Below are 18,654 nucleotides of genomic sequence, written 5' to 3'. Positions count from 1 at the left end.
AACCAATGTAGAAAATATTAAAATAAGACAGATACATCTATCAAATCACGCCCCTGTCCAAATGAGACTTGACATTAATCAAAAGAAAACATCTTGTATTTGGAGATTTGATAATTCACTACTTATCGAAGATAACTTTAAGATGAAAATAGGAGAAATAATGAAAGGAAATATAGAACTGAATGACAATGACGAGGTAAATCTAGAGGTCGTTTGGGAAGGTGCAAAAGTGGTATTAAGAGGGGAAATAATTGCTTACGCAAAAAAATAAATGAAACAAGAAAGGAAAAAACTTGAGAAAGAGATTGAAGAAGCTAAAAGAAAAATGAATGATTATATAATCCTTGACGTTCAGAGAGACTTGACATTTATAGGACAAACTGCTTATGAGGAAGGTCCTCGAGTGGCAAAGATTCTTGCTGATTAAGAGAGCAACAAAATCAAGCACTGGTGGAACAAATTGATATAGTTGGTGAAATTATTAGAAGTTGAGACAAAATTGCAAACCAATTTGCAGCATATTATGAACAATTATATAACAACAAAGAGAGTGACAAAATAAAATCTAAAATCTCAAGTTTTTTTCAAAAGATGCATTTTCCCCAGACCGCAGAAGAAGAAAATAATAGTTTAGTGGAGAAGATTTCTGAAACGGAAATTCAAACTCATATTGGTAAATTGAAAATAAACAAGTCACCAGGTTGTGACGACTTTACAAATGAGTTTTCTAAAGAATTTAAACATGAAATTACCCGTTTTATGCAAGGCCTTCAATTGGGCACAAAAAAAATAATACCTCGGCAACAACATGGAACTCAGGTATAATAACAATTCTACTAAAACTTGGAAAAAATCCAATTGATTGTACGTCTTATAGACCAATCAGTTTATTAAATATTGATCACAAACTTTTATCAGCAATATTGGCCAATAGATTATCAAAAACAATAGCATCACTTGTAAAGCCTGACCAAACTGTATTTATAGGATAAAGATACCTTGCAGATAATGTCAGAAGAACTTTAAATGTGGTACATATGGCCCAGAAGCATAATATAACTATAGGAGTTCTCACATTAGATGCAAGGAAGGCCTTTGATAAGGTCTTATGGCAATATATGTTTGAAACTTTAAGACAATTTGGAATACATGACATTCATTAATTGGATGAAGGCTTTTTATAAAAATCTAAATGCCACAGTCAGAATGAATGGTACTGTATCACACAATTTTAAATTATTTAAAGGAATAAGGCAGAGTGATCCATTATCTGGACTGTTATTTGCCCTATGTATAAAGCCACTAGCGGAACAAATGAGACAAGAGAATAATGTGGACTAAGCATTGCTGGAGAAAATCATAAACTGTCATTATACGCTGATGACATAGTCATCTATTTGAACAATCCTGAGTTATCAATAGCTCCATTGATGGAAATTATCCAAGGATTTGGAAGTATTTTTTGGTATACTCTAAATGTGAATAAATCAGAGATTATGCTATGATAATTGGGTGTTCTGTTAAGGAAGAAGTTAAAAAAAAAAAAAAAAAACATAACAAAGGACTTGGATGAGTTGCATAACAAAAATTTTGGAGAATTGATAACTGTTATAAGACAATAATTTAATCGGTGGTTAATACTGATACCCTTTTCACTGTGGGAAAAATAAATACATCTAAATTATACAAATGAATGCTCCCAAGATTCTTATTTCTGTACACAGTTCTACCTATTTATATTCCCCTCACTACTTTTAAACAGTGGGATTCAATGTTCATAAAATTGATCTGGAAACATAAACAAGCAAGAATCTTGCTAAATTATCTAAAATTAGCAAAAGAAATGGGAGGTTTGTGATTTCCAAATTTTAAATCTAATAACCAAGCAGCAAATACCAGAAACATTGTCGAGTGGATGACAGGAAAACTGAAAACAAAATGGAGAGAAATAGAGGCATATGATGAACATATCCACTCAACTTTTTGCCTTTTGTTGAATGTAAAAAGGTAGTGACGGAAAAAACTGAAAATAGATGTGTAAAAGAAACACTTAAAGTGTGGAGACAAATATGTCATGAACAAAATTAGTTAAATTTAGTTTTTTTTAAGACAAATTAGGTTAGATCCAGATTTCAAGCCAAATAAAACAGACCAGACATATCATAGATAGAATAGCAAAGGATTGCTTATATTTGGACAATTACTCAGGGTTATAGAAATAAAAACTTTTGAAAGAAGTGCCCAACAGTATGAAATCCCAAATGTTCATGTATTTAGATACATGCAGATTCATAGCAATATCCCAGAGGCTCTAAAAAATAGAAAAGTTGAAGATATTAATCCATTTGTCAGATACATGATCAGAACACATGACATAGGCGTGAAAAGAAAATTCTTAACAAAGATTGTCAAACTTATTAGAAAAACAAAACCAGATATTGCTTATAAAGTGAAAAGTAAATGATAAAAGGAACTTTCAATAAGCATACGTCCAACAGATTGGGAACAAATTTTAAAAAAACATTCACAAATCAACACACTTTAACGACTGGAGGGAATTTTCTTGGAAGATTGTAAATTGATATTTCAATATGCAAAAGAAAAATAAGAATGCAACATCTGATCGTTGGCTAAACTGTAGAGAACAACAGGCAGAACATAGTCATGTATTCTGGTCATGTAGAATAATAAAAAAAATAATGGGAAAAATCAATTGGAAAATTAACAGAGATGTTCAATGTTAAAATTGACAGCGACCCATTAACTCTACTACTTGGAAAGATTACGGATAATATGATGGAAAAAGATTCTCACCTGTTTTTAATTGTAAGAAATATGAAATGTCTTGAAGAAAAACGCGTTTTGACTTTAACAAAGCTACTTGTAATAACAGGACTAGGATGATATCAACACTCATATATTATCTCACTGAGCAGCAGATCAAACATTTAGTCTTGAATAAAAGTCCTGAATGAAAACCACATCACTAAGAAATGTGGCATCATTTAACACAAAATAATATTATTCTTGAATGTGTTAGTCATTTCCATCAATGCAGACAAAATACTAGGTTAGGTTCACCAAGCAGCCATTATATCTATTTACACACTGCAGGTAAATTCCATTATTCGTGTCCACATCTGAAATTTATCAAATCTTTTCACGTCTGTGAGAACAGTACAATTCAGATTTATTTTAAATTCGTCTCAGGCCACTTTCATATGTGGATATAAATTGGACATGTATCGGATGTTTTGTAAAGGTTACATTCTCTCCAAACTTTATGTAATCAAAATGTGATCATTCTGCATCCCAGACGGAGCAGGGGAAGTGAAAAGTAGAGAATTAGTTGATATTTTTGGTTGATATTTTACTTTTTTTCTGGTCTGTATATGAACAGTGGATTATGGCTCTGATGAACTCAGGTGTGTGTGTGTGTGTGACCAACCAGTAAGCTGCTGCCTGTCCATTTTTTCAGTCCTGGTGTAGGTTTGGTTGTTAAGTCGACACAAAGCACCATCATTCTCCCAGTAGTCTGTGTACAGTCCAATATAGAGCTCTCCTCCTATTGGACACAAACCCATAACAGGTCAATATGCAAGTTTAGATTTGGCATTTTCAAAAGACACCACAAGATGGCAGTGTTGGCTGGTTAAAAAAAATTCTGCAACAGAAATAGAAGATTTTAAATCAAGTCTCAGTGAATTATTGTAAAAGGGATCCTCCACTGTTTTTACAAATGTGGCCTTTGAACTTTACCAATTAGAAGATCTATGCCTAATAAAACACTTTATTTTTGTAACATATTTATTTGATCAACTTTTAAAAATGGGACTACTTTACAGTTTTAGAGCCCGTGTCCGACATTTTGGAATCATGTGATTGATGATGTCACACGGCCCCACTGCCTGTAAACATCCCGTTGTTTTTTTTTCTTTTTTTTTTTTTTATTGAAGTGAAGCCTTCAGCCTGCTTTTTAAATCATTTAGCACTTTTTTTTTAGTCAAAATGACAACTTGTGCTGCTTTTGGTTACTCTAAAAAAATCAGGGAAAGTTAAAGATCTTGATGTAAACCTCTTTAGTTTAGGGAAAGAGGATAAAAACAGCTGTGACCTGAAAAATGATCTATGACCGCAGTGGGGCGACAGTTCCAACTCTGCGGTTTTGTAGTAGACAATAAAGCAGAGAAGAAGAGCTCTCCTAAGGGACCAATAGGCTCTGTCCAAATAGTCCCCTTTTTTGACCCCGTGGATGATGTCACTGGTTAAAGAAAGGTGTTAAGAGAATTCTTAAAGGAATTGGGGAAAGGCCATCACATTTTTTTTGGCAATAAGGTTACGTAATAATCTGACGGTGGCGAAGTGACATCTGCCTTGCTGAAAAAATTTCAAATTTCAGAAAATGGACTACTGAAAGCGCATTTATAAAGCTTTCCCCTGTGCCTCTAACCGCTGATATAATCTCAAATATCACAAGGTTTGAATGTAAATCAAAGGAAAATAGGCTACAAGGAGCAAAATTGAAACAAACAGAACATTCTTAGGTGAATGAAATATGTTGAAAAAAACATGTGGCTAAAAATGCTCGGATAAAAGGGTTCCTTTAAATTAATCAGAATTAGCTTTATTTGAAATTGTTGTCTCAAATGTGGGGCAGCATTATGTGGTCTCATTTGGTAAAGGATGCATCAGTGTTTCCTAGGCTAAAGGAGGTTATGAAGGAAGCATTAAGCCTTCTTTCCTTAGAATTTAGAGAATTGGAACGCTCCTTATCATGGCCGCCACTTAAACAACTTCCGGAGCTTAAGGAAAATGGATATGAAAGGAGAACGGAGGGACTATTCGGACACAACCCTTTACTCTCCATTAAACAGTGTGCTGACACGCTATGGTAGCTGAAGTTAGAGAGTAAACCATGGACAGTAGAAGATGCACAGACCCTGAGAATAGAAAAGTTATTTTTGGATAGGAGTCCGTCAACAGTTATTTAGGCACAGATTTTCTAATAAGTACATTTCAAAGGCTTTAGGCCACATTTGTAAAAACAGTGGCGGATCCCTTTAAGGTTAAGGTGGAGTATTTACTGGAGAGTGTGGACGTGCAGGGACTGTTGGGATCGTAGGGACAGCGTCCTCTGCCACTCATCACTCCCTCCTCCTCCAGTGCAAACAGCTTGTCCTGTAACACACACACACACACACCAGCCACAGGTGAAATCAACAGAAAGGCCACAGACACTCACGCAATGCTTCATCAACAATGTTAGAAAGATGAAGGATGAGAAAGAGATGGATGAGTAGCAGAGAGAAGATAAATGAGACAGGGAGTGATGGATGGACTGATCTTTTTGCTTTGCTCTTGTCTCTCTTCACCTCCGAGGCTGCTCCTGTGCACAGCGGGCCACTGACACACACACACAGACACAGACACAGACACACAGACCTGAACCGATCGGATGTGTTTTCTAACTCCACAGTGTTTCTGATGGTCACCAGTGGGTCAGAGGGCGTGTCACGTGTAGCGTTGATTTATGAGTAAACTCAGAATCACACTGAGCTGTGGGAAGTGATTCACACACGACTGCAACTGGAGTCAGTTTCCAGGTTACACTCATTCATCACTTCCACTGGTGACTAGTCTATAAGATGAAATCATATGGACAAACGTTTGAGCAAAACTCAGAATCAGAATCAGTTTATATTCGCCAAGTACGTTCATACATACAACTAATTTGTTTACGGTTGATGGTGTCTCTTTAAAAGTAAACTATAATAACACACATACTGTATATATACATAACTACATAATATAATATACATAAAAACACTATTTACACAACAATAACACTATTTTCAAAACTCAAATGTGATATCTTCCTAGTTAATTCTACTAATATTCACATTTGGATTACATACTCAATCAAAGTTTACTGATAAATGAGTACACTTTACTAGTGAAGCAAAAAGTAGAATTAGTACTACTAGTTAGCGTCATATGCTAAAAAGGCGGTGGGGAAAAGCACATTCAGGCCTCCCGTTATGTTCCAAATATTCCAACCAATCAGGGAGCTGAATTTGGCTCTAATCCCTCCTACTTCATTTGCATTAGGTCTACTTGTACTTCTAGTGCCTTTTTTTGGCTTGACTGGTACTATTAGTGGACTGAATACAGCCTACAAGTACTACAGAAGTAAAGGTTTTTGGGGAACACGTGTGCAAATAAAACTTACTATTAAAACATCAGGATCCGATACTGTTTTTCCGGAGCGTTTCCATTGAGCACCAACCTGACATGCGAAACGCAAAAAGAGAGTAGAGCAAAGCTGATTAGAGCCGATACCGCCAGTGGAAACGCACAGCTACTGGCACTAAAAACAGTCTACTTGTACTCAGTGTTGGGTAAGTTACTCTAATCTTGTAATATAGTTATATTACTGGTTACTGGGATAAAAATGTAATATATTTGTATTACAATATTACTCTTTTTTTTAAAATGTAACTGATTAACACTACTATGAGTTACTTTGAGTTAGTTTTGGTCCAGAACACTAATTATATCACACTGATAGTGTTCGAATAACAGTGGTCTAAGTTTTGTTTCAAATACTTCTGCTGTTTCAGGAGCAGAAAGCTCTTTTGTTCCCCATAAGTTATATTTCACTATAATGATCATGTTTTTTTTCCTCAAATAATTGCAAACAGCGAGATAACAAAAACAAATATGCACTTAAATATGCATGTAACTTGAGTTATTTTAATTGTAACTAGTAACATATTACCACTTTTCACTTTTGTAATGAGTTACACTACTGAGTTACTTCAAAAAGTAATATATTACAAAAATAACTAGTTACTCCCAACACTGCTTGTACTACTAGTGAGATATTTAAGTGTACTAGTAAACAAAAAATGTTTTTACTAGTAAAGTTTTTTGGAGCAATCATGCCAAGTAGACTTTAATAGTAAAGCAAAATCATCTAATAGTATACAACTTTGTGTTACTACTAGTACTATGAAAGCCAAAAGATTCATTAGTAGTACTAGTAAACCTAATCCAAATAATGTAGGAAGGATTGTAACCAAATCCAGCTCCCTGATTGGTTGGAATGTTTAATGGAAAGCTTGAATTGACTTTCCCTGCCCCTTTTTTTTTGGCATATAAGGCTAACTAGCTGTACTAGTGAATTTTTTTAACTTCACTAGTAAAGTGTATTCCAAATGTGAGTAACTAGTAGAGTTGGTTGATTTAACTGATTTCACATTTCTGCTCAAACATCTTTTCATAAAAACAATGGTAGCAGCACCGAGAGTATGTTTAGTAAAACGTCTTCCGCACTTGATTAACTCTAGATCACATTTCACTGCAATGTAAATATTATCAAAGGAAGCATTCATGATAAACGTACCCAGAACATAATCTTCATGAATGCTCTTTGATTTGTAGGAGAGTAATTTGTTGAAAAGTACATCTACGCTTCAATAAATCAGCTTTATCTGATCCCTCAGTGAGTCGTGTGCATTCCGATGATATGAGTGATGGCTGTGTGCGGTTCCTGTTTGGAAGCTACAACGGGCCCAGTCGACCTGCTGAAGCAGTGCTGGAATGTCGGGCAGAAGAAACCCCTTTTCCTTCTCTCAAAATGTGCCCCAGAAACACACAACTCAGGAGGAGCTGCCACATGTTAAACATCTGGAACATTATATGAATCATGCTATTCTTGCTATTAGGGCTTCATACACATGCCCAAAGTGTTTTTTTCATTGATTCACTCAATCGTTAGTTAGAGGGTGATTTGCTCCTTTCTTACTGCAGAGCGAGCCCAAACACCTCGCTACAATTTGATGACACGTTCCCACTTTTCTCCAGGAAGCTCTCTGCTGTGATTGACATGTAAACAGACACATCCACGAAGGTGAGCATTTCAGCGTGCTTCATGCAAATGGTAAAATGGTAAATGGACTTGATTTATATAGCGCTTTATCACCACACTGAAGCAGTCTCAAAGCGCTTTACATATCAGCTCATTCACCCAATCACTCTCACATTCACACACCAGTGGGACAGGACTGCCATGCAAGGCGCTAGTCGACCACTGGGAGCAACTTAGGGTTCAGTGTTTTGCCCAAGGACACTTCGACACATAGTCAGGTACTGGGATTGAACCCCCAACCTCTCGATCAGAAGATGACCCACTACCACCTGAGCCACGGTCGCCATATGCAGTGCTATGTATGTATTTTCTATAGTCTATGTATGTACCGGTGAATGCCCCGCCCCCACGCTCTGTCTCCTGTTTATAAAGCAGCATGAGCTTGGCTACGGAGTGGGTGGGAGGAGGGCGGGTGCCGTGAGGAAGAAGTCAGTGTCCCATCTATAGACACGCCCACTCGTGAATATTCATAAGTAGGTCTGTTTGTGTAGAGTTGCTCAGAAAGTGACTTTTCAGAGGCTAAAATTCTGGAAAACAGGTGAGTTTGGGAAAATAAACCTCACATACTATATTTTTAGAGCTCTTAAAACAAATGGAGATGGGTGAAAAATAGCATGATATGGGACCTTTAATGAATTGGCATGAAATTGAAAATGTCCTCCTGTATGTCGGGTTCAGGTTCAGGTTACTTTATTTGTACCCATAGGTAGATTTCCTTTGCAGTAAAGTGAGGTGAGGTTTACACACGAAACACAAGAACGTACCTCTATTCACTGCGCGCCACACACTTTGAGAAGCACTACACTAACTGATAGCATTCCTGGCTGCCAGTGCTAGCTGTTAATCACCTTAGTGTTCAAACCATTAGTGGTCCAAGTATGACTAATACGACCAGGAGCTCCAGGTTAAAACATCAATACACTAACATGAAAGTCCTTTATCTTTACAAGACAAGAAAGATGAAAAGAGGAGTGAAAAATTGCTCGCTGTTAGCTTTTTTAGTATTTTTGTTAGATGAAACCCCCTCACCTGCCCAGGGTGTCCCACTCTGACCAGAGCACACAGAGGGTTAAAAGCTCCTGTTCCACAGACCAAAAGATGAGTGTGGTTGTAGGGCTGAAGGACCTTGATGTAGTTTGCACACTCTGGCTGCAAGACATTCACAAGTGGTTTAGACACGGAGAGGAAAGGGAAACCAAAGAGAGATTATAGTGATCAGGGAAAAATGATATGGGTTACTGCATCATCAATAACATCAATGAAAAGGTTAATGTATGGAGGATGAGTGCCAGAATTAAAAAATAAATAAATACACCATTCATTAAATAATTAGTAGTGTCAATAATTCATTAAATGTGTCAATAATTCATTAAATCAATTTTATATTTCACTTTCATTCTGAAAATTATGAAGTATAAATATTTCACTATTTATTTATTTATTTATTTCATGGTCTGGTGTTGCAGCATTTCATGAATTCATTTTATCGGTCAAACTCGCTCGTCAATGTCTGTGGGGGTGGTTTCCACTTGGTTCAAGACTGTACATCAAGTCAAGCTAAATCAATCCCAGACAATGGATTGAGGCAGAGCTAGTAAACATCATTCTAATACACTGAGCTGCACTATACAATCTGCACGATGGTTTTCTATATTTCTGCTTCTCAGCGAGGGCTAAAATCTCTCTCCCCAATTCACTGGAAAGTTCCTGCACACCCTCCATTGTCGTGGCCGCCAGGATTGGAAAGTGTGAAGACCAAAGCAATGGATTTGGCTGAATTGATGTTAACCCCGCCCCCACAGACTTTCACGAGCAAATTTGACAGATCAAATGAATTCGTGAAGTGGCCGCAACACCAGACTATGAAATAAATAGTGATTTTTTTATATTTCATACATTTTACAATGAAAATGAAATGCAAAATGGATTAAATTAATTATTGACACATTTATTTAATTATTGTAAATTTAATCAATTATTGACACTTTTAGTTAATTAACAGAATGTGTATTTATTTATTTAATTGTGGCACTCCTTGTCCTCAATACTAATGAGAATAAAAATATTTATTAAATCATTTTTCTTTTACGTTTTCAACGCCTGATAAGTATATATGCAATCAAATGTGTAATAATAATAATAATAATAATAATAATAACAATAATAATAGCTTACCTGTTCCCTCCCTTTCATCAGACACTCCTCTATCTGTGATTCCGTACTGCCCCACTGGATCTGAATAAAAACACATTTGTTTGACTTTTTCTGAAAAAAAAAATGCCACCTGTCACTATTTTTCAGACAAATATCTTAGAGACAAAAATCTGTGTTTATAACGTTACAAATGCTATAAAATGTTTCTGAGCTTTAGTTTGGTCAACTTGTGGCCTGAGGACCCTAATGTTTGACTTCCTGACAAAGCCAGGCCCACCTCTTTGTGGTGTGCACTAACGCGGTCCAGGCTAAGGGAAAACACAGCATTCTTGGCACCAACATAAAGTCTCCCGTGGCCCTCATCCAGCACCATGGTTTGTGGTTGAAGGGGTGCTCCGTGTCCCTGGAACACCCAAGTTCTGTTCAGCTGCCAGAGCTCTGCATGGAAAGCAAGACATGTATTGATTAGGACAGAAGGATTAGGGCGAGTCAACACTCCAGGATTCTCATCTCGCTTCATGCCGGCTAGAAATCAAGTTTGATTGGAGAAGCTTTCCAAACGCTCCCTCTTAAGTCTCACATGTGCCCCAGTGGCCGAAGGCAACACGTGTTTCTGATTCATTCTGGCCCCATGGGAGCGTGGGACAGCAACATCTGGGTAATCTGCTTCTCCCATCATCCCCTTTACTAAAATAAAGTGAATAGAACGTAAAAATGACTTTGGGGTCGCGAGACACTGGTCGCCAGATGCCTTTAAGAAATAATTTCGCTTATTTTTACCATTTTCTGCTACTACACCAAACTTGCCATATTTTAATCTATTCTCATCACTTTTTCTTGCCATATTTTTGCTCCTTTTAATGCATTTTTGCTACATTACCCTAATTTCTGCCAATTACACATCAAATTTCAAGACCTTTTCTTCAATTTTTTTCCACTTTCAAGACATTTTCTGCACTTATAAAGTCTTTCCACCGCTTTTCCCACCTAATGTCACCCATGTTGACCCATTATTTGTCACTTTCAACCTCTTTTCACCATATTTCATGCTTATTTTTTGCCAATTTACCACATTCACCATTTGTCAGTTTAAATGAGATTTTTCTACTAATTGTTCCAATAATGACACTTTGAACCCTTTTTACCACTTTTTCTGCCCATTTTTGGACACTCTAATTTGCAGATTTGAACTGATTTCTGTAGTTTTTAGAATCCCATTTCAGCACCTTTTCCACCATTTTTGGTCACTTTTAACACATTTTTTTTTTCTGAATAAAACAAGGATTTACATTTTTAAGATGACTATATACTATGGCCCAAATAATAATAAACTTTCTGGATAACAGTGGATATTATTCAGATCAATAAATAAATGTGGTTATCTGTGATTCATAGTACAATGGACCATCATTTAGCTGACTTTATGTTCTTCAATGTTCATGTCTGTGTTCAACCACCTTCAGGTACAGTGGGGTTCCCCGGTCTCTGGCACCTTTGTTTTGGGGGGTCGCAGGATGAAAAGGTTGAGAATTACTGCCATGTAGTATACATCCAGGTATTTCTTACATACTCAATATTTTCATACTATGATATCTAATTTAAATGCATTACATACTCATTGAGATGTCAAACTTAGTACAGTACGTTAGTATGACATTTCCAACATGGCCATTGTTTTGACCAATGGTGTCTTTGAAAGGTTTCTTCTTTGACCTTTGTTTGCATCAGCTGCCACTCCCTGTTAGGCTAGCTTTCGCTGATCTGAGCTAGTTTTTAAAAAAGGAAGCAGCGGACCATGAGAGATGCCACAACATATAAACACGTGCTCATCACAACACCCTAACATCATTGAGGCCCCGATCATTTGCATGCACTCTCCCCATCAAAGTGCATCGTTGGTTTCCGAGACTTGATTGAAGTTGGCAGCTCTGCCCCTTCTGAGCTTCAGGGTGAAGGTTTCAAAGCTCCAGAGGTGTGCACTTCCTCTGAGCTGTACATTCTTTCATTAACACGAGGGCTGTTTGAAATGGTTTCCCTTGTAAAGTAAGACAGGGGAGATCTGGTGTGTGTTAGTGTACGAGAGCTTAGATAAACTGAGTGGACAAGCAAGGTTTGTGCTCAGATCCAACGACATGTTACCGTTACCACACTGGTTCCTTTTGTCCATTCATTTGACCTGTACACTTGATGTAAAATCAAACACATGAACTCTGTTTCTTTGTTTCTAAGTAAATCAAATCCAGATCATTTTTACAGTGACAGGCCTTGACATGCTGTGGTGGTATACGATAATTGCAAGATTTATTTTTGTTGCGTCTGTATGTTTTTAGGGATACCCGATCTCTACAAGGTACAAACGGAGAGAGTTTCTCCTACGTTCAGATCAGTCGTAGTGCCCGGCCCTGCAGGAAATGTTATTTGTTTAAAATGGGATTAGGTATCCCACAGAGGGGTGGGAGTTAGTTGATTTTTAACATGCTATTAAGGTTTCTACATTTTTGTTTGAGAAGCATTTTGTCTGGGATTGTTATAAAAGGCAGAACTCGAGGAGATGTTGGTGGTGATATTATGATGGAGCTCAGACAGTCTTCCTGTAATTATCTAATGCACACATACTTAAAGCACTTTAGGTTTGTCCGTCTCCCCCATGTCAACCAGTATGACTTTTACATCCCTCTGGGAAAATGAACCCAAATCCAGGTAAATCCTCAGCTAATTTTGCTTATAGAAATGAGAGACATGCGGAACTTCTCAACAGATGTCAATCAAACTTATGTTCAAACTTTTAATGTGTTTGGTTAAAAGTATATTTCAGTATAGCGATTTTATGAAGTATTTAAAGTATAATGTTGCAGGTTATTCACAAATAATAAGGATTGATATACTTTTTCCTGGATATACTGTATGTGCTATCCAACAATAGTAAGACTAAAGCTGCCACAACATGACAGATACACAAGTTGGACATAGTAGACATTATTAAAGATCTATTAAGTTGTTTCTTCTTTAACCTGACATATTTGTCACCGGGCCACTGCTTGTATCTGTGTCAGTTTACGCATTTTAGTCAATTTACACATTTTAGTCAGTTTACGGTTTCTTTGCCATTTTATTTTCTTTGGGAAATCAGATGTAATTTATTCCTGAAATCATGCTTAATATCGTTAATGTTGCTATGTAACTATTGTCATTAATTGATTATTTACACAGCAGAAATGCATCGAAATAAGCACGCGTTAAGATCACGCAAGATTTGATTTCCAGCTGTTTGCTACACTTGCTAAAGCTAACATTTTACAGAAAAACATATCAGTGACTTAATGTCAAACAAGTAGTGTGGCACACAGACAAAATGTCAAATTTTGCAAAATACAATGGAAACATCTATTTGACAGACTAAACCCTCAATTACATTATTTGGGATCATATAACAATTTTAATGGTATTTTTCCTTAAAACCACCTTTCTTGCCACATAAACACATGATTTCAGCATAACCCTCCTGGCTTCAGTAAGTCACTTGAAGCATATAAATATAAAATAATATTATATATAATAATGCTCGAAAATAAAACTCAATTAACCCTATTTACCATGTTTGATACCATTTTAGGAAGTTTAATAGCCAATAAACTCATCTAGACAGGGAAAGGTGATGAAACAGAAACAAAACAGAAATAAGTAAACTCCAAAACAGAATTGAGGACATTTTGAGAATCAGAGACTACTAGAGTTTACTAGCGGTAGTAATTAATACATCCGACATAATTCTTCACCCCTTCACACCAATATGCCCCCAACTCATCATCTACAACTGATTAGATAAAGTGATTCATGGATATTCTCATATTTTCAACGTTTGTCTAATTTCTTATTTTGATAAATTGCCATGCTTTGTAGCATTGGCGTCACTCTGCTTTTGTTTGCATTTAATCTTAAAGGTCCTATATCATCCAAATCAACTTTTTTGAGTTTTTAATCTTCTTACAATGTTAATTCCTTATCAAAAACACCCCCGAAGTATTATTGGGATTCCTTCCTGCATCTCTGACATATCCTCAATAATCCTGCTCACTGAGCGGCTTCTCTGCCCTCTTCTAAAAAACAAGCGGTTCTGAACCGTCCCCTCCAGGAAGTGCCTGCTGCTGGTGCCGCGCCTCCACAGTGAACATACACGCCCATTCTCTCTGGGGCTAGAGGCATGCGAGCGGCCGAAGAACATCTGTTTAGATGGTCATTGTCCTTTCTTATCCAGTCTGCACAGGAGAAAATAGCAGACTTTGTTTTTGTACCAAATAATAATGTCTGGTAGCCAAAATTGCGTGTTGGACTGCTAAAGTCTTAGGAATTTGTTCAAATGTTAGCCATACTCACCTCTTTGTCTTTATATTTGAAATACATTCTCTGGAACTGTTTACAAAGTTTGGTGGGCGGGCCTGTTGCCCATAATGCTGGGGTCCTAGGGCTACATCATGAAATGGGAAGAGGCGGCGCTCAGAAAAACCATACGTTGAAAGTTGAAAGAAAATAAGTCATATTTCTTAATAAATTAGTATTTTATTTTGCAAAATGTAAACTATTACCCATGTGTGGCTGTAGTTGATTTTGGAAGGTCTTAATATAGCATGATATAGGACCTTTAATGTAGTTTAAAACGTGTAGTCAAAAAGTGGCAGTAAATAGTGGCGAGGTTACTGATCAGTAACTTACCAGTACTTGAAGTAGTTGCTAGCTGAGTTAGCGTGCAATATTTTTCTCAAACTAATCAGATCTTATGTTACAGTTCAATTTGATCTTTTTCAAACAAACTTATTGTTAGTGTGGGAATTACCAGTTTGATGTTTTAAGAAGTGTGCAATGCTTATTTTTTGCTACTATGTTTGCTGTCAATGATTTAAGGGAAGCAGCTCGGGGCTAACCTTTCAAATTAATTTCCAATTCTGTTCAGAGTCGTTAAAAGTGTGAAAACAACAACTACAGCATGATAAAGTAACTTGTTTTAGCGTAATTGATGAAGACTTTGGCCCTGATGCTAGCTAGCATACAAGAAAATGATGCTACACTAAATCAACATAACCACACAATGTGCCAGAGTGACAGGCACAAAATATATAATGCAAAAAGGAAAGTCGAAAGAAGCCCACAAACACAACAAAAAACGATGGGTGTATAATCACAGATAATTAGGGTTACTTAAAAACAATCAGTAAATCTCCTGATTATATGAATGAGCTGAAAGACGCCTCAGAGTAGTATTTTCACAGTTATTCCTCTGTTATTATACGCGCCAGCTCCAGCTCAGACTGAATGAATCAAGGAGGGGGATTTCCACATCTTCCACTAGTCCTCACACACACACACACACACACACACACACACACACACACACACACACACACACACACACACCATCTGCAGCCATTGAAGGGTCCTTAACAGCCAGTGGAAAAGAAGGAAGCCAGGGTTTTCTCTGTCAGCAGAGGCCAGGGAGACACACGCCCCCTCCGTCCCCCACTGCCTTCCCACTTCAAACGCAGAGCGGGAGAGAAAGGACTCCCTCAAGACACACACTTTCATCAGCTGTCCGAGCAGTGCTGAGAGACGCCTGAGCAGATTTGCTGAAGTCAATTCAAAACAAACTTTGATCACCTCTTCGACCTTATGTGGAGACACTCTGTTTTTTTTTGCTGCTCCACACAGTACGACATGTGGCTAGGCAAATGTATTTGTATAGTGCATTTCATACACAAGGCAATTCAATGTGCTTTGCATGATTAAAAAGTGCAAAAGTTTAAAAATCACTAAGAACATTAAAATCAGCAGAAAAAACATTAATTGAACAATATTGTTCATTTCAGTATGGCCACACTATATTTTGTATTTAAAATGTAATTGATGAAATTTGTGTAGTAAATATTAAATAGTATATCATTAATATTAAGTATATGTCATGTACATATGTATATGTACATATATATGTATGTATGTTAGGGCTGGACGATACAGTATGGTTTTCTCAAAATGGTGACATACGATATACATCTCGATAATTTTAACTCAAATTCTTACCAGAAAAACAATTCAGGGTTGAAATTGCTGATACAAAATGCCACACAGGCACATTTATTAACAAACAACTGCATAATATGTGCCACTTTAGGCTTTTTGTGCTGTTCTGAAAAGAAGAGAAAGCAGCGACTCCTAAAACAGGTATTTTGATACAAAATAAGCTATTAAAAAAAGAAAAAAATCATTATAGGCAATATTGTAATTTTCTCGCCAAAACAGAAAACTCGATATATCTTGAATCTCGATATTTTGCCCAAGCCTAATGTATGTGTGTACATACTGAAGATACCTATATGTTTCATGTGAATGTATAAACTATATATATAATACTTAATAATATATGCTGAAGGTGTATTGTAAAAAATAGTAATATTAGTTTCTTAATTATTTTTTGGTGACATTATCTAAAAAGCCTTGTTTTGTTTTTTTGTGATGGGGTAGGTGTTTACAAGCTGCTGCTTCAACCTACACCCTTTCAGCTGATTACTTTGACTGTTGAGTGCTGTTTGATCTGTTTTTGCAGAAATAAAATTCAAATACAATATGGTTAACAATCTCCCTCTCAGCCATAGTTTTAACTTGGATTTAAAAATAAAAAGTTCAAATTAGATTCTGACGTCAGCTCTGCTGCAGTTTGATTGAAAATATTGTTTGATTAAAAAACATATAAAATGTTAAAATTTTCATTTTAAAGTTAGTCCTGATTTCAAATGTAAACACTCTCTTATTGATATTAAAAAATTGGTGCATTGCATTGTGGGATGTGGAGTCCTGCAGACGTAAGCATAGAAGTGTTTTTACTTCTTTCTTATTGTGATTTCTTGTGTTTGCCCCAAAAAGGGTCGTCCCAACACATTTCTGGTGTTTTCACTGAAAGTTGTGGCAAAAGGTTGGCTCTCTAATTTGGGGTAAACCTACCTATTCTAAACAATCACACAACACCTCTATGGGACTATAGTCATCTGGGTTCACTGATAGATATAGTTGTGTGTCATCTGCATAGCTCTGATAATAAACCTTACAGCTCTGTAGAATTTGTCCTAAAGGAAGCAAAAAAAAGGCTAAACAGAAGAAGTCCAAGAACAGAGCCCTAAGGAACCCCATAGGACATTGGTAATCTGTCACATTTAAAGTTTCCAATGTCTACAAAATAACTTTGTTCTTCCATGTAGGACTAAGGCGCATGCATGTGTGCAAGCCTTTTTGGTTTATAAGGTTTTTGAGCCGCATTTCATGAATAGAAACTCACATAAATGCACAACAAATCATATCCCAGGAAACATAACACAAATGAAATTTACTTTTATATGTTGATCCTTTGCCAGAACCAAGCAGTGGTTTCATGCCGTTAAAATGAAGGTTGTGGTAAGACGTTTCACATTTCCTGTGACATAAACATCCCGCACCTCTCCGAGTTAGAGGGATTTGTGTAGAGTGAGATTTATAAAATATCTTTTATTCTTTGAGGAAAACCAGAGTTTAAGTAATACTTAAAAATAAGGCAGCTGGTTCTCTTTGAGCCTGAAAAGCCTGAGTGGTGCTGTTGGGGGTGGGCTCAATCCATGGAGGGTCTTATGGTATATGGTCTTGTGTTCCCATTCGCCCGATGGGAGAATGATGTCGGCAAGAGAAATTAAATCCACATGGAGTGTCGTGGGAGTGTGGTTTTCTGTAATAACTGTGTAAGGGTGTACCGTGACTGATGGCATAAATCAACCAAAACTGGAGCTTCCTTTTAAAACACTGAAAGTATTCAGATACAGCATACATTAAGTGCATGTTTTACAGTTTGATTTGCATTTGAGTCGTGTGCAAGTATGTTAACAAATCTCCACATCCATATATAAACACATATGTAAGGATGTATATTTAAACCTCAATTAAAGTTGCTGGAGACAATTATTTTAATCAGATAAAGACGTAGAGTAGGCCTCTTAGATCAATAAATCAAGGATCATTTGATTAAAAAATGTTTCAAATTTCCATTTGTAAGTTTGTTTTGATCTCAACTGTAAACACTCTTATTAACATTGTTGGAAAAGTTTGGCTGACATTGTATGTCTCGAGGCATGAGGTGATATCACTGGAATACTGGGAACAAACTACAACAAAAATGGAGACAAGCCAACCAATAGCTGTTTCCATTATAGCTTTTCACAAAATAAAAGCGATATTTCAAAAGTTTCTACAAAGTATAACTGCTCTTTGAATGTGTTTCCACTGAAGGTTGTTTTGGAGGCTCGTAAATCTGGTGAAATCTCATCCAGTGAGACTTATCTGCAAAAAGATGGACACTCCAAATCTCTTTACAACACTCTTTCCTTTGTTGGTTCACGTCTAATGTGATACAAATATTTTTTTATGTATAATGTTAAGAAATGTCTGGTTCTCCTTTTTTGTCCAAGCCAGTGTGCGTGCACTGTAGCTGTTCCCACTCAATGTTCTTGAAGTCAAAATACGACACTTAGGGGCGCTTCCGTCTTGAAAATTTGACGTCATTT

At 36.6% G+C, this 18,654-nt stretch overlaps 1 protein-coding gene across 2 annotated transcripts in view; it reads right to left on the bottom strand.

Annotated features, from left to right (window-relative positions):
- The window catches only part of sema3e (sema domain, immunoglobulin domain (Ig), short basic domain, secreted, (semaphorin) 3E), a 39,725-nt gene that overhangs the window by 9,196 nt on the left and 11,875 nt on the right, over positions 1-18,654 (bottom strand). For both annotated transcript variants that reach the window (XM_028450280.1, XM_028450281.1), the window contains exons 2-6: positions 10,362-10,522; positions 10,106-10,165; positions 8,960-9,079; positions 5,085-5,178; positions 3,449-3,565 (exon numbers count right to left, since the gene is read on the bottom strand). In XM_028450280.1, the coding sequence (XP_028306081.1) occupies positions 3,449-3,565; positions 5,085-5,178; positions 8,960-9,079; positions 10,106-10,165; positions 10,362-10,522 (552 nt within the window). The remainder of the gene's footprint in view (positions 1-3,448; positions 3,566-5,084; positions 5,179-8,959; positions 9,080-10,105; positions 10,166-10,361; positions 10,523-18,654) is intronic.

The sequence above is a fragment of the Gouania willdenowi genome, chromosome 6 (genome assembly GCF_900634775.1).
Source record: "Gouania willdenowi chromosome 6, fGouWil2.1, whole genome shotgun sequence".
Taxonomy (NCBI): domain Eukaryota; kingdom Metazoa; phylum Chordata; class Actinopteri; order Blenniiformes; family Gobiesocidae; genus Gouania; species Gouania willdenowi.
Note: the sequence above shows the minus strand (reverse complement) of the source record. Positions and strands in the feature narration are given on the sequence as shown.